General features: G+C 39.8%; 3 protein-coding genes across 3 annotated transcripts; all 3 read left to right on the top strand.

Annotated features, from left to right (window-relative positions):
- The first annotated feature begins 628 nt into the window (after positions 1–628).
- Positions 629–2,372, top strand: LOC115829821 (interferon a3-like). Its single transcript, XM_030793985.1, has 5 exons — positions 629–760; positions 1,352–1,420; positions 1,540–1,689; positions 1,866–1,955; positions 2,280–2,372. Exons 1-5 carry the CDS (start codon positions 629–631, stop codon positions 2,370–2,372), a joined length of 534 nt encoding a protein of 177 aa, XP_030649845.1.
- Positions 2,373–4,919: 2,547 nt separating this feature from the next.
- Positions 4,920–6,954, top strand: LOC115829820 (interferon a3-like). Its single transcript, XM_030793984.1, has 6 exons — positions 4,920–4,928; positions 5,277–5,354; positions 5,946–6,014; positions 6,134–6,283; positions 6,497–6,589; positions 6,862–6,954. Exons 1-6 carry the CDS (start codon positions 4,920–4,922, stop codon positions 6,952–6,954), a joined length of 492 nt encoding a protein of 163 aa, XP_030649844.1.
- A 2,318-nt stretch (positions 6,955–9,272) lies between these two features.
- Positions 9,273–10,457, top strand: LOC115829819 (interferon a3-like). Its single transcript, XM_030793982.1, has 4 exons — positions 9,273–9,407; positions 9,504–9,581; positions 9,695–9,844; positions 10,362–10,457. The coding sequence occupies exons 1-4, from the start codon at positions 9,273–9,275 to the stop codon at positions 10,455–10,457; spliced, it is 459 nt and encodes a 152-aa protein (XP_030649842.1).
- The last annotated feature ends 11,218 nt before the right edge of the window (positions 10,458–21,675 follow it).

Below are 21,675 nucleotides of genomic sequence, written 5' to 3'. Positions count from 1 at the left end.
TTACGTCATTACACCGATATACGTCACCTGCTTAACAGAAAGTGAATTAGCTTTGCCTTTCGAACTCTGTCTCAATCCCACACTTCATTTTCGATTTGAACGCTGGAAGGAAGAAATCCTCTTCCTGCCCGTCCATACGTGAAGAAAATATGAAAATATTTCTCGATAACTCGATTTTTATTCATTTATTTGAGTATAGCGGCGATCTAAATTTCTTGGCAGATTTCGTTGTTGCGGCTGTCAGTCACCAGAGGTATCACGGAGACAGCACACGGAAATGCTACCTAAATTCTGCTAAACATGCTGAAAACGGTCGTTTCAACCAATGAATAAGGTAAGATTGCAAGTATTTTATGGTAACATTGTTAACATTTCAAAATAGAAATTGAGTTCCGACGAGGTATCAGAGAGAATACACGTTACATTATTACAACAGTTTCGGAAAGTGAAAACTAATCGGGAATTCTCCGTATGGGAGTGGATTGGAGACGGTTCACTCTGCGTCCTCTCTAGGCCATTCGTTTTCTCTTTTCAAACTTTGGTATAAAATGAAGACAGAGCGACAAGATGTTGGTAAAACAGAGGACAGAATACAGCTTAGCAAGAGAGCGCTGGATTTCGAGAAAACATGAATACCAAAGAAATGTGGATTTGCCTTGTCCTTATGTTTTGCAGTTTGCAGACTCAATGCAAGCCCTGTAACGGGATCGACCGTTACCGACTCGTAAACAAGGAAGCTTTATCCTTGCTGAGAGGGATGGTGAGTTACATGAATTGGCTTGCATGACATTTTAAGGCTCGTGTTTTATGGTACAGTTGTCTTACATAGTTATGAATTATTGTCTCACAGAATGGCTTTTGATCCGTTGCTATTATCACCGCAATTTGTCTGTATCATGCATTCACTCATACTCACAACTATTGCTACTGTTCTCTTTTTTCTAACCACAACTAGGCTACTTGTCAACGACAAGTAGTTGTGGTCAGAAACAAGGGAACCGTAGCAATAGCTGTGTACAGTAGCAATAGTCGAGGAGCCCGGAGGTTCAAAACATTGGTTATAGTTAGATAGCTTCGTCTGGGGGTAACTGGCAGGATATTTAAGAACGCCTTTCATTAAAGTCATCGGGAAATGAGTCGGATGACAAATGTCTCGAAATACCACTCGGAACAGCACAAATATAGCCAGCTTTAAATCGGGTGGTTGCAAATCAAAGGCCCTCAAGAAGGCTTAAAGCCATTGGAGGGAAGACTGAAACGGTGACTAAATATTTGAAACCATGGATCCCCAAACCTTTCTGATCTGTAATAATATGTGTCTCCTGTAACACTGGTCCGTTCTGACTTGCAGGGGAAAGAAATATCCACAGAGGAGGAGTTCATCCCACGGCTGCCGTATAGTTCGATCGTGAAGGCTCAGGTACGGTGCAAACGCCTACTCCGGTTGACCTTGTCAGATGATGCATTAACGTGCTTTGTTAAGTAAGTTCATTTTTAGTCGTTGCGTTTTGTTAATTTATTATAGTTTTCATTTTACAGGGGGAGGTAAAGATGTGGTTCTTGCATGAGACTATTGATCAGATAATCAGGCTGTTCGATGGCAATTTGAAAGCAGTGTCGTGGAACAAACGAAAACTGGACAATTTTCTGATCGTGCTTGACACGCTGTCTAACGACCTTAAAGCCTGTGTAAGTACACTAAGATTAAACAACAATATATTTCAACAATATAGTAGTAGTAGTAGTAGTAGTAGTAGTAGTAGTAGTATACTAGTATACTACTCCTTCAACCATTACTACTACTGATGATGATGATAATAATAACAATAGTAATAATAGAAATAAATCTCTTTGTGTTTTAGCAGGAAGGCCTGGAAATGCATGCACAGCTTTCATACAGAAGAAGACTGAAAAAACATTTCAGAAAGCTCAGGAAAGACATTCTCAAAAGACAGGTACGCTCGCAATAGAATAAATTTCTCGTTTTACGACCTCACAGTAGTGTGTCTTTGTCCTGTTTTATGTTAAGGGACCTTTACACCTCTACATTTTGGGTAACAACAACACGCCGTATGTTGAACATTTTGTGGATGTGTTAAGAAAATTCAGTATATCTTAGTATTGATTGGATTTCACGGGACAACAATCTAGCTGAACCTCGGTCTAATATCTCTGCTTTTTACAAGATAAATGCACCTCGTTGAACTCCTTCAATTATGCCATGGAGCTAAGATTCAGGAAATATTCCTGTGTATTTATCATTCTTCCTTCAATTGCAGAACTACAGTGCACGATCATGGGAGGTGATCAGAAAAACGGTGGAGACTCACTTGGTGAGGCTCGACATAATCGCCGCCACGTTGGTACAATGAGAAGCAGATCCATCAGCTACTGAGACATTGAGAATCCTGTATCATCTGTTTTGTTATGTGGTGTTTTCCGTCGTACCTCATCATTCCTGAAGTGTTCACCCAGAGTTAGGCCATATGAGCAAAGTTATCAAATACGGCCCTTCTTTAGGTTTATTTATATGATCTTTATTTATTTGTTCAATATGTATTTTTAAGAGTATTATGTATATGTCAGTATCAGATAATGTGATTCGTACAAACAGAAAATATTTATGATCGACATTCTCCTACTGACAGCCAAAAATATGAGTGCATGTTTATGACGACCGTCACAAGACATTTTGAGATTATTCTACTGCATTCACATTTAGCGAGAATTTTCTTTTTTGAAGACTCACTTGATTTTGAGGAGGTTTATACTTTTCTATTTCTTTGTATTCGTGTGCGTGTTCATATTAGCTAAAGTGTTTTTATTCATTCATTTATTTGTTTGTTTATTTATTAATTTACTTAATTAATTTGATTTATTTATTTATTCTTTTATTATAGAGGTTAATTTTTGCGAAAAACGGTGGCCTGTTAAGTCATCTTTGAAATAGCAAAAACAAATGTATCATATTGATAAACGAAGAAAAATAAACTGTCACTAAAACAACTGGCTACATGGGGGTGGCTTTGTAATTCAGTCATTCGTGGTTATATAAAACAACCCAGGTAAAAATCTAATCTTAAAGCTGGTATTAATACGTGGCTATTAACTGGCCACTCTGACGATGGAGGTACAGTATATTTCTAAAAAGTAGCAATAACAAGCAAACAAAGACAATGAACACACAAACAAATGTTACGTGTATAGGCCTATGTGTAAACATTGATATATTATTTCATTACAAATGTTAACGTTTATTATGAAATGAATTAATAAACGGATTATGATGAAATTATTTTACTTTATACACTACAAACGTAATTGGAGCACAATATTTTTTGTTAATGAAGACACTGGTATTGGTGATTTTTTTTTCATGGTTAGTATTGCTAATCTGTTTATTTTCTTGTAATGCCGTTGACGTGTACAAGGTAACTACAAAAATACACAAAGTGCAATTTTAAATGACAATGCGCAGCAGAATATTAAAAATGGTATCCCTTAAAACTAAAAACAAGCCTGCAAATGCAAGTGAGCACCATCAATCTTTGGGAACCGACACCTTGCTCTGCTTTTTATTCTCCCGTGGAATAGTCCATTCCCTGTATACAATGTATTAGTTTGAGACCCAGCAGCAATGACCATTACTCTGTAAAAGGTTCATAACATATACTAGCCCAATCTGAAGCACACAAGCACACTATGGCATGCATACATCCGGTTAGTGTGCAATTATATTGACCTTAGTATCTTAAAATGTAAAGTTAATACAGTCAATAACCACTCTGTGGAGAGAGAGAGAGAGAGAGAGAGAGAGAGAGAGAGAGAGAGAGAGAGAGAGAGAGAGAGAGAAAGAGAGAGAGAGAGAGAGAAAGCCAGACAGAGAGAAAGAAAGAGAGGGAGGTAGTTTCTCAGTGAGTAATCAAGACTTTGAAGTCAGACTTCCCATATTCTCTGTAAAAAAGAAAGAAAGAAAGAAAGAAAGAAAGAAAGAAAAGCCTCACTCTATGGGATTGCATCAAGCCTCTCTCTGGGAGTTTGTGACGATCACCCTTCTATCACATGTCATCACTCCTGTACACTGTGTTGCTGGGTTACTGTTGTCTCAAAGGGCCCTTTTGCCCAACATTTTCCTCTCTCCCTTCTTTCCGTCACTTCTGAGTGGATTACTCTGATACCCAGCTGTGTACAATCCAGCTGCTTCCTGTCATAACCCTGACTGATGACCGGTGTGGATGCCTTCAGTCTTGACACCTATTGATTACGCACAGGTTTACATACTCCTCTGACTGGGAAATCTTATCGTTCAAATCTTATCATTCATTTCTATTTATCTAAATCTTAGATGATATCTGTCTTTCATTAGAAATATTGCTCATTAGTCTGATTGCCACTCTCTCTCCCTCTACACAACCTGGGCCTAAAACACACATGAAGGTTGAGTGTAACCCTAATCTTTATCTGTCAGATGAAGTTTGATAAGCCAAGCCCCCTCCCCATGCAAATCCAAGGTTACACTCTAGGGTCCGCTTACAGGGTTAAAATCGGTGATGAAAGTAAGAGAGCTAAATCGAGAGGCTGTGGGAAAAGAATTACGTCATTACACCGATATACGTCACCTTCTGAACAGAAAGTGAATTAGCTTTGCCTTTCGAACTCTCAGTCTCAATCCCACAATTCATTTTCGATTTGAACGCTGGAAGGAAGAAATCCTCTTCCTGCCCGTCCATACGTGAAGAAAATATGAAAATATTTCTCGATAAGTCGATTTTTATTCATTCATTTGAGTATAGCGGCGATCTAAATTTCTTGGCAGATTACTTTGTTGCGGCTGTCAGTCACCAGAGGTATCACGGAGACAGAACACGGAAATGCTACCTAAGTTCTGCTAAACATGCTGAAAACGGTCGTTTCAACCAATGAATAAGGTAAGATTGCAAGTGTTTTATGGTAACATTGTTAACATTTCAAAATAGAAATTGAGTTCCGACGAGGTATCAGAGAGAATCCACGTTACATTATTACAACAGTTTCGGAAAGTGAAAACTAATCGGGAATTCTCCGTATGGGAGTGGATTGGAGACGGTTCACTCTGCGTCCTCCCTAGGCCATTCGTTTTCTCTTTTCAAACTTTGGTATAAAATGAAGACAGAGCGACAAGATGTTGGTAAAACAGAGGACAGAATACAGTTTAGCAAGAGAGCGCTGGATTTCGAGAAAACATGAATACCAAAGAAATGTGGATTTGCCTTGTCCTTATGTTTTGCAGTTTGCAGACTCAATGCAAGCCCTGTAACGGGATCGACCGTTACCGACTCGTAAACAAGGAAGCTTTATCCTTGCTGAGAGGGATGGTGAGTTACATGAATTGGCTTGCATGACATTTTAAGGCTCGTGTTTTATGGTACAGTTGTCTTACATAGTTATGATTTATTGTCTCACAGAATGGCTTTTGATCCGTTGCTATTATCACCGCAATTTGTCTGTATCGTGCATTCACTCATACTCACAACTATTGCTACTGTTCTCTTTTTTCTAACCACAACTAGGCTACTTGTCAACGACAAGTAGTTGTGGTCAGAAACAAGGGAACCGTAGCAATAGCTGTGTACAGTAGCAGTAGTCGAGGAGCCCGGAGGTTCAAAACATTGGTTATAGTTAGATAGCGCCGTCTGGGGGTAACTGGCAGGATATTTAAGAACGCCTTTCATTAAAGTCATCGGGAAATGAGTCAGATGACAAATGTCTCGAAATACCACTCGGAACAGCACAAATATAGCCAGCTGTAAACCGGGTGGTTGCAAATCAAAGGCCCTCAAGAAGGCTTAAAGCCATTGGAGGGAAGACTGAAACGGTGACTAAATATTTGAAACCATGGATCCCCAAACCTTTCTGATCTGTAATAATATGTGTCTCCTGTAACACTGGTCCGTTCTGACTTGCAGGGGAAAGAAATATCCACAGAGGGGGAATTCATCCCACGGCTGCCGTATAGTTCGATCGTGAAGGCTCAGGTACGGTGCAAACGTCTACTCCAGTTGACCTTGTCAGATGATGCATTAACGTGCTTTGTTTATTAAGTTCATATTTATTCGTTGCGTTTTGTTAATTTATTATGGTTTTCATTTTACAGGGGGAGGTAAAGATGTGGTTCTTACATGAGACTATTGATCAGATAATCAGGCTGTTCGATGGCAATTTGAAGGCAGTGTCGTGGAACAAACGAAAACTGGACAATTTTCTGAACGTGCTTGACACGCTGTCTAACGACCTTAAAGCCTGTGTAAGTACACAACTAAGATTAAACAACAATATATTACACCAATATTGTAATAGTAGTAGTAATGATGGTAGGAGTAGTATACTACTCCTGCCACCATTACTACCACTACTACTAATGATGATGATGATAATGATGATGATAACGATGATAATAATAATAATAATAATAATAATAACAATAATGATAATAATAAAAAATCTCTTTGTGTTTTAGCAGGAAGACCTGGAAATGCATGCACAGTTTTCATACGGAAGAAGACTGAGAAAACATTTCAGAAAGCTCAGGAAGGACATTCTCAAAGGACAGGTACGTTCGCAATAGAATAAATTAAGTACTTAACGACCTGTGTCTCTGCCCTGCTTTATGTTCAGGGCCTTTATAAATTTAGTGAATGTGTAAAAAATTCATTATATCTTAGTATTGACTGGATTTCTCGGGACAACAATCTAGCTGAACCTCGGTCTAATATCTCTGCTTTTTACAAGATAAATGCACTTCGTTGAACTCCTTCAATTATGCCATGGAGCTAAGATTCAGGAAATATTCCTGTGTATTTATCATTCTTCCTTCAATTGCAGAACTACAGTGCACGATCATGGGAGGTGATCAGAAAAACGGTGGAGACTCACTTGGTGATGCTCGACATAATCTTTGCCACATTGAAGAAGTAGATCTATCAACTGACACATTGAGAAAACTACGTTATCTGTATTGTTAGGCCTATGTGGCGTTTTCTGTCGTATTTAATCATTCCTGAAATGCTCATCCGGAGTTCTGTAAGCAAAGTCATCAAACATGGCCCTTCTTTAGGTTTGTTTGTATGATTTTTATTTATCCGTTCAATGTTGTATTTTTAAAAGTATTATGTATACATTAATATCAGATAATGTGATTATTTATGATCGACATTCTCCTACTGACAGCCATAAATTTGAGTGCATGTTTATGACGACCGTCACAAGACACTGAGATTATTATACTGTATTCAAATTTAGCTAGATTTCTCTTTTTTGGGGACTTGCTTAATTTTGAGGAGGTTTATACTTTTCAACTTCTTTGTATTCGTGTGTGTGTTCATATTAGCTAAAGTGTTTTATGTATTTATTTATTTATTCATGTATTTATTTATTTATTTATGTATTTATTTATTTATTATAACGGCTGATTTTTGTGAAAAACGGTGGCCTGTTAAGTCATCTTTAAAATACATTTGTTTTTGTTATCATATTGATAAACAAAGAAAAATAAACTGTCACTAAAACTGCTGGCTACATGGGGGTGGCTTTGTAATTCAGTAGTTCCTGGTAATATAAAACAACCCAGTTAAAAATCTAATCTTAAAGCTGGTATTAATACGTGGCTATTAACTGGCCACTCTGACGATGGAAGCACATCTCTTAAAAGTAGCAGCAACAAGCAAACAAACAAAAACAATGAACACACAAACAATTATTGCGTAGATATATGTTAAAATTAATATATTATTTCATTACAAATGTTAATGTTTATTATGAAATGAATTAATAAACGTATTATGATTAAATTAGTTTACTTTATACACTACAAACGTAATTGGAGCACAATATTTTTTGTTGATGAAGACATTTGTATTGGTGAATTATTTTTCATGGTTAGTATTGCTAATCTATTTATTTTCTTGTAATGCCGTTGGTGTGTACAAAATGCTTACGAAAATACACAAAGTGCAATTTTAATGAGAGTGCGCAGCAGAATTTTAAAAATTGAGTCCCCTAAAACTAAAAACAAGCCTGCAAATGCAAGTGAGCACCATCAGTATGGTTTTTGGGAACCGACACCTTGCTCTGCTTTTTATTCTCCCGTGGAATAGTCCATTCCCTATATACAATGTACTAGTTTGATGCCCAGTAGCAATGACCATTACTCTGTAAAAGGTTCATAACATATACTAGCCCAAACTGAAGCACACAAGCACACTATGGCATGCATACATCCGGTTAGTGGGCAATTATATTGACCATAGTATCTTAAAATGTAAAATTAATACAGTTAATAACCACTCTGCGAGGAGAGAGAGACAGAGAGAGAGAGAAGGAAGGCAATGCGAAGCGGAAATGTTGGTACTTTCAAACAGTGAACCTCTTCATTTGTTTTATGTGATTTCTTCTTCATTGTTTCCATACGTAACCTTACGAACAAACTGACGGGAATGGTAAAATTTGCTAATCACACAAAAAGCAACAGGGACTACCCGCTTTGTGTTACTTGCAAGTGCGAAAAGGGAAAGTGCACACGAACAGGTTTGACAGAAAATCCTGAATATGCCGTAAGATGACTATTATTACACAGTTTTACAACAGCAGACTTGTTTAAATGTATTTAATGAGCAACCTTTTCAGCACTTCAGTTAAGAAAATCAGACGTGAACCTCGCTCCGGTTGAATTGCACACTAAATATGCTTCCCATCGTTGAGTTTGTTTCACTGCGAGGCTCCTGAAGTCCAGGCATTTCTACAGACAAAACTATAGAGATGAAAGCAATGAGTAGATGTCCTGCAGCTGCCTACAAGAACTCTATTAGATTTACCAGATGGTTTTAAACTATCTGGAACCCATATGCTTATATGAAAGACAATTCAAACAGAAAATACATTTACAGAACCGAAATCACAGGAAGGAGATTCCTTAAGCTTAAGGTTCTTTTGGCTCGTCACAAAACAAAACGCAACCTGATATTTTTCAGATTGTGTTGGATATTTCAAGCAGTCGATTTTATTGATAATGACAGTCTAACTACTTACAGTGATGACTGCAAATGATGTAATGCTTTTCGTTTTCAATTACCGATCTATGAGTTTTGCGCCAAGGGGAAACTCAACCGACCACAAATGTACTATCAACCACAATCGAAATTTTCATGAGAGTATTTATTGTGCCAGACTGATGAAATCTTCATTAGCGCATTTTAGACTGAGCTGACTTGTGAGCTAACGCTCTGAATTCGAGTAATATGGCTTTGTTAAAACTGATGAGCGTCATCCTTTTGCTTTTTCTTGTGGACAGCGCTACGTCCCACCGCTGTAGCTGGACGCATTTTAGACTTGGGAAACTGAACGAGGACAGCACGACATTTTTGAAAACTATGGTGAGAAAATTTTCTTTTTGGTAGATTGGGTGTTCTTGAAACAGTTCTGCTTAAATTGTTCTTAAAACTAAAATTCAATGCCGTTCTTCACCGCAGGGTGGAGAATTTCCGTGGGGGTGCTTGGACGAAAAAGGGAAACTCATGTTCCCAGAGGATGCATTCAAATCACTGCAGGTTGGTCGGCGATTCCAATGCATTTTGACTCGTTGTGATGGGAAATGTTTGATGTGATACATTTAAATATGCTCTCCAGCACACTAACATGTTATGCATTGCATTCACTGCAGACTGAAGATCTCGCAGCTGTTGCTCTTGAAGTTCTGAAAAACGTGGCCAAGATCTTCAAGAACAACGTTACATCGGCCAAATGGGATCGTGAAAAATTTAACATTTTTAAAAACATTCTGTCACGACAAGTTGAGAATCTAGGGAAATGCGTAAGTAAACAGGTCATGTTCACCAGAGATTCAAAGTCCACATAAACTCATGCTTCTAACCTGAAAAAAATCATTTCAATTGAGACCTTAACAGAAAGCTTTGAAAATATAAGTAAGAAACGCTTATGGTGCCGCATAAACTCAATCGTGTTGCAGTATTACTTTGAAAAAAAAAAAACCCAAAACACAGTCTCAAACATTGTACACAATCCAATCAGCTACACTTAGCAATTGTCATTTCAGTTAAACTCATTCTTTTCTTTAAGGTCGGGGACGAGACGACTCTCTCTGGGCACCACAACACTTCCACTGGTGGCCGAGCGACACTGAAGTCTTATTTTCAAAAACTTGATACCACTTTGAATGAAAAGGTAATACCCACCCCTAAACAATAACAAAACTGATGCGTTCCAACCTTTTCCAGTTACCTAAATATGATTCTCTCACACACTCGACCAAGCAGTTATTTTTTTGGCGCACAACTGATGTTTTTTTTTTCTCCCCTTTACCTTTCAAGGAATTCAGCGAGTGTGCATGGGAGATTGTGAGGCATGAGCTTCACTACACCTTGAAAAAGTTCGGGGCTTTTCTGAAGAAAGGAGCAAAACAGTAGTGAGACGATAGAAGGACAGCAGTGACTTCACAAGGACTGACCGATTGAATATTTATTTATTTATTTTTGTATTTATTTAATTCATTTATTAACTTTTTCTATTTAACTTTTGTCATTTTATGGAAGTGAATGGAGTCACAGAATTTTGATAATAAAGTGATTTTTTTTCATAAATACTGGTTATTGGGAGTGGTGTGACAATTTGAACATAAACATGAGAAAAATGTATCCTCTTGTAGTGTAGTGTCATTGTACAGTATACCCAAGATGAAGTGCAACAATCAAAGTTGTATCATTAACTGCTCAACTGGAACAGACCTCATAGCTAGTTACATTTATCTGGAAATAATAATGCATTGCCTGTGGAGGTCAGTGGTCTTGTGAAAAAGAACTTTCTAAAAGAATAATCAGTTCATCAACACAAACCATATGAAGACCTCTACTCAAATCACTCAAACACATTATTTAAGATTTGACTCAGATTAAAGATACTGCATGAGGATCCTTTAAAAAAGAACCTGATTGGACAATAATGTCAAAACCATGATATGCAAGACAGGCCTATGTGGGATCCATAGTTCAAGTTCACTTGTACAGCGCTTTTTACAAACAAGATTGTCTCAAATCAGCTTTACAGTAATCAGTGCCTAAACCACCAGTGGGTAAGCCCAAGGCGTCAGTGGCAAGGAAAAACTCTAATGGAGCAAACAGGAGGAAGAAACCTTGGGAGGAACCAAGACTCAACAGGGGGAGCCAGCACATAAAATAGACATTCACAGTGTAGAGTCCATGATTCAATGGTCTATACAGTTGTTACGTCCCAGGTGTGAAAATGGTATCCGGGGGTACGGTAAGGGACGTAGCATAAAGGTAACTCACCACCAGTGCTGGTTTTGAAATATTATACAGAGAAATATTATACAGAGATCAGATGAAAATTTCACCCGTGTGGGTACAGTCCATAAAAAAAAAGAAAAGCTATCTAACTGGTGACCACCTCACTTCCTTGCTTATCGTCCCTGTCCTGGGAACACAGTTAAACATGAATGAAAAAGCTTAAATGCGGCCTAATGTGCAAACAGAATGACCAAGGTAAAAAACACATTTTCTCTTACACTTCCCTTGTCGTCATTAACACCGTCTGCTGCCAGAAGAATGAAACCGGAATCCAAAATACAAAAACAACGAGCATCTTGAGCATTTTCTTCTTCATAAAGAAATACCCTAACGTGACAATGTAATTAACTAAAAAAAACGGCTAACATCAAAATCATTGGACTGTCTTCGCACTTCGCAATCTTTTTTATAATAAATTGTGTTTATGACTAATAAAGCCCGATAGATATTTGGTGTCCCTTGCTCATTGTTCTTGTGCATCAAGCCATATTAATCCATTCCCTTATGTTTTAGTTGTGAAAAAAAGCTTAATGTAAAACGTATCGCTTTAACTGTCGATTAGGGATTCACCCTTTCGGCGGTAGGCAGTGCTTATAAATCAGTATGGTGTGAGAAAAATGTTTGTTTTGTTGTTCTGTGTTGTTTTGGTAAGCCTACACTAAGCCACATTAAACATGTTTATTTCGAATGGGTTGTTATGGAGAGGAAAACGGTCAAGGTAAAAATGTTCGTTTTGTTCTTGGATTACGGTTTCATTCTTTTGGTAGGACATGGCGTTTGTGGCAAGTGATATGTGTGAGACGCTGAGCTTTCCTGTGTCATTGTTTGGGTACATTATACCACACTAAGCTTTTTTTTCCCCACCTTAAGCATTTTAGAATGTCCCACTCTCCGGATCCTGCATCATCAGGAGGCTATAGTCACCGACGTAAAAACGCAGAGAGATGAAAATGACACTTTGGCTGCTCTGAATTACATCAACATCTCCCCTTGGCCGCAAACCGGAAGCCTTGCAACCGGCAGCCCGCCTGCCGAACTGACCATGCCTTTTCTTCTTTGAAAAAGGGGTGAGGTGATATAAGATATGGGAACGCATTGTCCTTTGACATTTAGGCTATACAAACACATACAAATAAAAAAAAGGGAGGTGTTAAAACAACGTGTACCACAGATATCAGAGAGCTAAACAGATTATTTGGTTGAGAAAGCAAAACCTGTCTAGTTGAAAGCCCAATCACCACATCAAGGTACAGGCCAAAAGTGGGATGCAGCTAAGACAGGACAAGGCAAGGTTAACGGGGGGAAAAAAAATCCCTTTTTTAAAAAGTTTGCATACTTTTGTTAGACACATCACTGACAAACTTCCCAAGGACATACATAAAAAAAAAGGTAGGGTGGGGTAAATAAAGCACCTTCAATTTATTGTTTAACCGAACTGGTGACATTTATCACTCTGGAGCCTATACAAGAGACCACCAGCACACAAGCTTCAGGTATCGCTTATGCCCCCCCAAAAGGTAGGCGCTAAGCAATGCAATGCCAAATTCAGCAGGATTCTTCAGCTAGACTTATGTCACGTTCCAGAACATTGTGCAACAGGCTTTTCCCTGCCATTTTCAGCTATTGCTTATGCCCTGTAAAGGCAGCCTCTGATCAATGCAATGCCAAATTCAGCAGGTATCTTCAGTTATGCTTATACCCCGTTGTTGATGGCACCAAGTAGGCCAAAATTCCAGAACACCTTGCAACGACAGGCTTCTCCTGATATTTTCAGCTATTGCTTATGCCCTGTAAAAGCAGGCTCTAAGCAACGCCAAATTCTCAGACTATACTGAAATGCATGCGCACCGCTCACGTGCGCTCCATGCAAACAGCATTCACAGGTCATTCACAGAAAGGGAGAGGATGTAAGGGTTTGACGGGCCAACACCCAATTGCAGACCCAGTAGGGGAAGGGAGGGAGGGGGCGAAAAAAAAAAACAGGTTTATTTGAAAAAGTCAAGCAATCTCAGAAACAAAGTCCAGTCCAGGGTCAAAACTAAAAAAATCCACAAAGCAAATTAATCCAATATGTAAGGCAAACGGTTGGTAAGAACTAATGAAATCAAGGTCAAAACCAGAAATCCACAAAGCAACAAATCCAAATCAGCAGGCAAAAACAGGTCAAGGTTAACATGGTCAAAAAATTTCAACCCACAAAAGGCAGGAACTCACAAAGTCAGGCACAGGGAATAACGGTCACAATCTGACAAAGAACAGGTACAAACACAGGACTTAAATGCACAGAACAATAAACAGCAGAGACAGACGATTGGATGAAACAAACCAGGTAATAATAGGGATCAGGTGGGGGTCGGGGACAGGAGTATACAGGAACAAACAGAAGCACAAGGCAATACCAAAACAAACAAAAGCACAAGGCATGAAATACACAGAATGGCCAGCAGGGCGGCCAAATTCCCCAGTCCTGGCAGAGGTACTGACAGAGGAAAAAAATCAATATTCACAGTCTTCCAGTGTCAAAGCACACTGAAATGCATGTATACTGAAAAGCTACTGCTCATACCCCGTAAAGGCAGGCCCTAATCAATGCGATGCCAAATTCAGCAGGTCTCCTCAGCTGGTTTCTTCAGCTGTACTCATGCCCTGTTGTTGGTGGCTTTAAGTACGGCAAAATTCCAGAATATCTTGCAATGACAGGCTTCACCTGATATTTTCAGCTATTGCTTACACTCCATAGAGGCAGGCACAGAATGGGCAGAGAAAAAAATAAAAAATTCCGGAGGGCAGAGAAAATTTTGAAGTGCAGCTTCAGTCATATGCACAGGAGGGCAGATAATCACTTCTGGGTTTACTTTGAAAGGTTAATTGAAAAGGAAAGATATCCAGCCTGTCCTCTTCCTTTCCCTAAGCAGTTCACCTCCTTCTCCTGCTTTTGCTGTCTGACATTGTGAGTGTCCTCTCTCTTCTGTTCCGACTTCATCCTCCTGACGGTTAGGACTAAATCGCTACAAAATATAAAAAACACAAGAAAGTTACTGCAAAAATGTTACGCACAGGTTATTTAGCACAGATGTAATGTTTACCTTATTGACTTATCTACTGCAGACAAAATACATTTTTGTGGTGTGGGCCACAAAAAATGTTGTTCAAATTTCCTTCCATTTTTATTTTTATTTAATGTATTTAACTACTAGGTGAAGTAACAACCCGGCAAGGCCACAAATAAACATACAACACCTCTCTCACCTTGTAGATCAATTCTGCTCTCCTGGTATTCTCGGAGAAGTTGTTTGTCACTCTGTCATATCAGCAGGGATTTTGCTCCAAGGATTTAACTACTTTCCTTTCTATTGAATGAAAGTTTTGTAGTCGCTCCTGTCCCATCATGATATTGCGTGTGCAACTTTTCAACCATTTTAGACACGAAAAGCTTCTCTCCAAGCCAGCAGATGTCACACCTAATGTTGCAATTAATCACATCAACTTATAAACCTGTGGCATTACCTTGTCAGGTTCACCCTGTTTAAAAAATGCAATGAGGTCACAAAGCTTTTCTCTGCAGTAGTGAAGATCCCTGTCTAAGTACAGAACTTGCAACTCTGCCTATAACCTGTCAGAATAAAAGAAATGGCCATATCTGTTCACAAAGAAGCTGAAGGCCTCAGTTGGAAAGTTATGTGCCATTTCTTGAAATTTAGCTGGACTGAGCAGTTCAAGAAAACGCATGTCATCCATGTTGGCAAAGCACTCAATGATTTGGTTGATGAGGTTGTTCAAGACAGCCAAGTACACGCCCCCTGTAGTGCTATTTTGGATCTTGAACAGCTGAACCTAAGCGTCGTCTTTTCCTTGGGTGATATGCTGGATCACGGGTCATGCTGGCAGCCTTTTCCTAAATAGTGCAGAATGATGCCTCTGATGTCTTCTCTGTGGCAGAGGACAAAAGAGAGTTTATCGATTTTTTGCAGAAGACCACATCTGCAGCTTCAAAATTCAAAATCCTCCAAAGTTCTGATGAATCCATTTGCTCCACTTATCATGTCCTCCTCATTCACATTTTCAAAATTCAAGAACTTTACTGTCATTGTGCAAGCACAACAAAATTGCAGTTGGGTCAATCTCAACCAGTGCATTTACATTTAAATATGTTACATATTTATTGTTCTCAGTCTCAAGCATCCTCTCGAAAGCAGCAAGTAGCTTCTCATTATTGTTTGCAACTGTGCTAACAATTCTTGATGAGAAGTTCCAGCAAATGGGAGCATTTCTAGGAATGCACGTACAATCAGTTTCCTCCAAAAACACCATTCTCATAGTTGACTTGCTGAAAAATGCTGAAAAGCCAGACAAAGTGGCAAAGAAAATTTTTGTCTCTAGGATGCACTTTGCTCCTTGACTCAGCACTAGATTGAGCCGGTGTGCATAACAGAGAATGAACTGTGCATATCGAGCAATGGCTTTCACTTTGGCCTGCAGTACATCAGTAATAGTAACAATAATAATAATAATACAAGTTCATTTAAAAATTTTATGTTAATAAGAAGACCTTAAAATCCGCCCTTGTATGAATTGATAGCCAATGACAGCAAGCCAGGACAACTTCCTTGTTCTGGTCAGGATTCTGGCAGCAGCATTCTGGACCAGCTGAAGACTTTTGGTACTAGAGGCAGGCAGGCCAGAGTAGAGGACATTGCAGTAATCGAGGCGAGACGAGACGAATGCGTGAACAATGGTTTCTGCATCAGCCATACTTAGAGAGGGCCAAATTTTAGTGATATTATGGTGGTGATAAAAGGCTGGATATTTGATATAAGTGACTAGCAAGAGACTAAAGTCAAATATCACACCAAGGTGTTTAGCTGTAAATCACACCAAGGTGTTTAGAGTTTTGAGAGACGATGTTGTTGTCAAAATTTAAGGTAAGATCACTGAAAAGATGTTTATGCGTAGGAGGACCAATGACCAGCATTGCAGTCTTGCCTGCATTAAGCATCAGGAAATTTGAAGACATCCAACCCTTAATAGCACAAAGACACGCCTCAAGGTTAGCCAATTCAGAGCAGTCATTGTGCTTGATAGACATTGATGATTATGCCATGACAGCTGCCCCATCATACATTTGACAAAAGAGTTTTTTATGTAATCGTAGCTCTGTCTACCAGGGAGACCCTAGGTGGATTCCAGTTTCACAAAATTTCTCTTATCTCTCAATAAATTTTCTCATATGTGTCTTCTCTCATATGTGTCCTTAGATTCGCAAAGGAGGGTTGCAGTAGTGATTTATAATTACGTATGATAAACCTTCCCAGCCCACAATAATACTCACACACAACAATCAAATTACATACAAAATGTAATATAATGCAATATGAAATTTCTGTACAGATCACACAGTTACAGTCTATGTTGGATCCAACACCCTCCCCCCCTCCAAAAAACATTATAATCTTAAAGATTTGAGAACTCACGTATAGTGCAAAAAAAAAATAACATCCTGTGTGCTCCAATAAAAAAACTATGAGGAATGTCCTGTCATACCGCTGCCTCGTTCATAACCTGTCAGTTACTCAAAGGCGAAGGCTAGAATGCCGCCGGCGGCGACGAAATCACTTGAAATCCAAAGAGGGGTGGTGCACAGCACCCTGCAATCTTGAAGGGGGGGGGGCGACCAGCCTGCACACACACGAGTGCAAAGCAAATAACATAGTTAAACTAAACAACTACACTTCATCCACACTTGCGGCCAAATGAATAACTTTACATGTCATTGCATCGTAACTAAAATACATGGGCACAGACAGCAATTTCGCATTAAACGGTAACACAGATTTCCTTTCTTTAAGTATATCTGTTAGGTTATTCACCCATAAAACTATAGCCATGCGGCTAACATAACTACAGCCAGCAGGCTAACTATTATATGAATGTACAACACATTAGTTAGACGAGGTTCAACTAAGTTTACGATACACAGAAAACAATACAACATATCCTGACTGGTTTACATTTAATTTCAATTTTCACAATTCGCTTAGATATATAGTCTGGAACTAACTGAATAACTAGGTGTTAACATGTTAAAAATGTGCCATGACAGTTGATTAATTTACAATTCACCAGGATAGCTTAAAACAAAAACAAGCTCTTCTTTGAAATCCTCAGAATCTTAATCACAATTTTTAATACTTGTTATATGAATTCTTTGATGTACTCAAGCTGTTGAGAGCCATAAATTATTGTAAACCTAAAGATATCTTGATCCAATTTCTGTGTTCAGGTGGACAGAGCGCTAATTAGGTAGGGATACAGAGTCCTTCTCTACAAAATTAAATGTGGACTCTGCTTCCCTGCCTCCTGACACGTCGAAGAATTTTAAATGAGCAGCCAAGACATCATCCTAACAGGAGAGCACATCTGCTAATTCCTTGTAGTTGCCTTTATTATCAGAATTTCCACTTTCATTGTGCCCCCAAAAGCAAGCTCCTGGCGACCAAAAATGAAGTCGCATCAATCAATATTTCCATACTGTCATGGCTCTTTCTTACAGTGTTGTTGTGCATTGCTAACTGGAGTCACAAGCCCCCATCGATCAGAGCATCAATTCTCACACTCCCCAAGAGACTTAAGTGAATAGTTGCATTGACATGATCCTTTGATTTCTTGTCAAGTTTGACAGATCGAGTAAGATTTTGTACATCTTCCAATCCATCTCTGGCAAACTTTGAACAGCCTTCAAAGTGACTACTGAACAGCATACAGATAAATGAAACTGAACATACAGCAAAGAACAACAGCCACCATAACCAGTTTCTGGGGTTTTCATGAAGGCTAGATATTTGAATGCTACCTACAAGGCAGGTAACGTTTTACCTACCTCAGATATTAATGTTACAGAATTACAGGACCTATCCAACCCACATCAAATCCCCAGAACATAATTGGAACAGTACTGGCTTGGAACTGACGAACAACTGATCTATCTTCCGTCCTACACTGAGGTTGTGAGGTTTCTCATGTTTTCTCATAGACCTATGGCAGGTAGCTTGGGTGCTCACTTTTTTTTAAACAGCCACAGCTAATCCTCTGTGGCTGTTTATGTTAGGTAGCTACTAAGCTAGTAAGTCAACTAACTTCATAATTATTGATGTAACAGGAGACATACATCTTGAAGCCCTTCTCGAGCTCACTCCTAGGTGCTGATGTTGCAGCTTGAATGATGCAGTGAACATCATTGATCGCAATCTTTGGAAGATCTTGAAGACATCGTGTGTAGAAAGTAATTTTGTTGTCTACAAACCGGCCAGCGTCGGAAAGCGGAAATGCTTGTGCTTACCGTCCTCAAACCCGGAAATCGTACAATGTCGTCTTACGTGACTAGCCAGTTACTTAGGAGGTAATGGACAAAAATATCTTTGGTGGTGAACTTATAGAAGTTCATCCTGTCACTGTGTTGTATGGATCTATTTAGTTATGCACAGCTTTACAAAGCAGTTAGCATATACGTCCGTGGTGTACGTTGCAATGTACATTGATGTTGATGACCTGTATCTGTCTATTGACTTTCATTATTAAACTATACTGACAAGTTTTGAGTACATCACCTAACCTCAAATGATGTCAGTAGCTGAACAATGGCGAAGTTTCAACCTCCAGGAAGCTTTGAGTTCAGCCATCAGAGCAAGTGAGAGAACGTGTTAGCGAGCAGGTGGCTAGTGGCAGCATGCAGCTCAATGAAGTTGCTCAAAGATGTCAGCATCACAGTGGTGAGAAGGGACGACCCAGGTGCGGCAGAGACGGACGATATCCATGCTTAAGACGTCACCAGAACGGACATTTCAGTGAGTGGAAATACAAGAGATGTGGCAGAAACCATGGAAAAGATGACTGTTCTGCTAAAAATGCAGAATGCCGAAAATGTAGTAACAGAGGCCGTTTTGCAGCAGTATGTCACACCTGTGAAGTCAACATTGCAAATACACCACAAGAGGTCACCATTACGAAACATTTCCTGGCAGAATTGAAGCAAGTAGTTGAGACAAACAGTACATGGACTGTTTCACTCCCATTACAAGGCAAGGAGGTGGAGTTCAAGATTGGTATAGGTGCTGACATAAGCATCATCTCAGAAAAGACTTTTTCAAGTCTAAAGCACCAGCCTCAAGCTAAGAGTCACCAAAACAAATCTTTAGAGCCCAGGAGGAAAGCAACATTGTGGAGAAACAATTCATAGCCACAACTACTGTGAAGAACAGGCAATTCAAGTTCATCGTGTTTGTAGTGACTGGACCTCCCGTGAACAACCTTCTCGGCTGCGAGGCATCAGTGGCAATGGGTTTGGTAAAGAGACTGGAAGAAGAAGTCGGCAGCTCCCACAGAGGTAGGGCTGTTGAGGATAAAGCCAATACAAATTCGCTTGAAAGACAATGCTGATCCATACACTGTAACTACAGCCAGACATGTGTCACTGCCTGTGCTTTCAACAGTCAAGATGGAGCTGGTTCAGTGTGGTGTCATTGAAGAAATAAAAGAGCCTACAGAGCCTACAGATGTGTGCCCATGCTAGCCGTCTCCAAGAGGAATGGGCTGATAAAGATCTGTGAGGACCTTAAACAGCTGAAAAAAGGCCTTTGAGAGGGAGAAATATGTGCTACCCACCATCAATGACATCCCTCCCAGACTAGCACATGCCAAGGTTTCTTTGCTTCTTGATGCAGCTAGTGGCCTTTGGCAGCTGCCATTAGATGAAGACAGTACTAAGTTGACAACCCTCATTTGGAAGATATTTCTTCCACAGACTTCCCTTTGGTATCACTAGTGCCCTAGAGATTTTCCAGAGAGAGATGCAAGGGCTCCTGAAGCACCAGGAGGGATTGGCAGTCTTCATGGATGACATCCTGGTCTACAGAAACACCCAAAAGGAACATGAGCAAAACCTTCAGGGCACATTGAAAACAGTTGATGATTGATTCCGAATACTGAAAAATGTCTACTGAGACAGAACCGGCTTTTCTACTTAGAACATGTCATTGATAAAGAGGGCATATGTCCTGACAAGACCAAGACTGAGGCCATAACGCTCCTGGAGCCACCAGAGAACATCTCAGACTTAAAAAGACTGCTTGACAAGGTCCACTACCTGGGCAGGTACGTTCCACACTTGTCTGAGGTCACAAGGCTATTCAATGAGATGTTGAGGAGAAACATGGAATGGATCTGGGGTCCGGCACAGAATGAAGCTTTCAGCAAGGTGAAGCATTTAATCACAGAAGCACCTGTGCTGGCATTCTATGATGTAACAAAGACCACCATAGAGAGTTTAGATGTCAGTAGCTATGTTGTGGCCGTTGTCATCTTGCAGAACCACAATGGAGTGCTGAAGCTGGTAGCCTACTGCTCAAGAGTTCTAACAAATGCTGAGAAATGCTATGCCCAGATTGGTAAGAAGTGCCTCGCCGCTGTGTTGGCATGCGGGAAATTCTCAAGATTCCTTTATGATCTAGAGAGTTTCACACTTCAAACCGATCACAAACCACTGATTCTGCTGATCAATGCCAAAGACCTTGACTCAGTTCCACTGAAGCGCCAAAGACTGCTCCTGTGAATGATGTACTACAACCCAGTAGCAGTATATGTGCCTGGCAAACAGCTTGCACTTGCAGACACACTCTCAAGACACCCTCAGCTGGTCGTCACTGCAGCACTCTGTGAGCTGATCCATGAGGTTGAAGTCTAGGAAGAAGCAGTCAACAGTGCATGGCCTATCTATTCCTCAAAACTGGACATGGTGAAAGAGGAGATAGAGAAGGGTGAAACACTATGTGAGCACCGGTTGACCTAAGTATGCATCCAGTGTTCCACGTGCAATGGAACCATATCACAATGCAAGACAGCACCTATCCATTTCCCAGGAGTTAGTTTTGTATGGTGACAGAATCGTAATTCCCCACAGCATATGTGCCGACATACTTTAAAAGATCCACAGCGGTCACCAGGGCATCATCAATGGAGAGGCAACACGCTTAAGACTGAAGAACATATTTGCACAATGGGGCTGTCCCAATATCCTCACTACCAATAAAGGACCACAGTTCTCAGGCACAGCTTTTCAGCAATTAGCAAAGGACTATGAATTCAAACATGTCACGACCAGCCCCCACCATCCTCAGTCCAATGGTGAAGCAGAGAGGGCTGTACAGACTGCAAAGAAGATCCTGAAACAGTCAGACCCATCCTATTAAGATCCCTATTCAAGCCACTGGGTTGAGTCCAGCTCAACTGATGTTGGGTTGTCAAATCAAGACAACAGTCCCCATGCTGG

Source organism: Chanos chanos, chromosome 16, assembly GCF_902362185.1.
Source record: "Chanos chanos chromosome 16, fChaCha1.1, whole genome shotgun sequence".
Taxonomy (NCBI): domain Eukaryota; kingdom Metazoa; phylum Chordata; class Actinopteri; order Gonorynchiformes; family Chanidae; genus Chanos; species Chanos chanos.
This window is presented reverse-complemented; position numbering and strand designations above follow the sequence as displayed.

Bases quoted from the DNA above. Each gene is read 5' to 3' on its own strand.
- LOC115829821 (XM_030793985.1), top strand. From the start codon at position 629: ATGAATACCAAAGAAATGTGGATTTGCCTTGTCCTTATGTTTTGCAGT. The intron at 1,690-1,865 runs GTAAGTACACTA...GTGTTTTAGCAG, and splicing joins CTAACGACCTTAAAGCCTGT to GAAGGCCTGGAAATGCATGC. The intron at 1,956-2,279 runs GTACGCTCGCAA...CTTCAATTGCAG, and splicing joins AAGACATTCTCAAAAGACAG to AACTACAGTGCACGATCATG.
- LOC115829820 (XM_030793984.1), top strand. The intron at 5,355-5,945 runs GTGAGTTACATG...TCTGACTTGCAG, and splicing joins TATCCTTGCTGAGAGGGATG to GGGAAAGAAATATCCACAGA. The intron at 6,590-6,861 runs GTACGTTCGCAA...CTTCAATTGCAG, and splicing joins AGGACATTCTCAAAGGACAG to AACTACAGTGCACGATCATG.
- LOC115829819 (XM_030793982.1), top strand. From the start codon at position 9,273: ATGGCTTTGTTAAAACTGATGAGCGTCATCCTTTTGCTTTTTCTTGTG. The intron at 9,582-9,694 runs GTTGGTCGGCGA...CATTCACTGCAG, and splicing joins ATGCATTCAAATCACTGCAG to ACTGAAGATCTCGCAGCTGT. The intron at 9,845-10,361 runs GTAAGTAAACAG...TTACCTTTCAAG, and splicing joins TTGAGAATCTAGGGAAATGC to GAATTCAGCGAGTGTGCATG.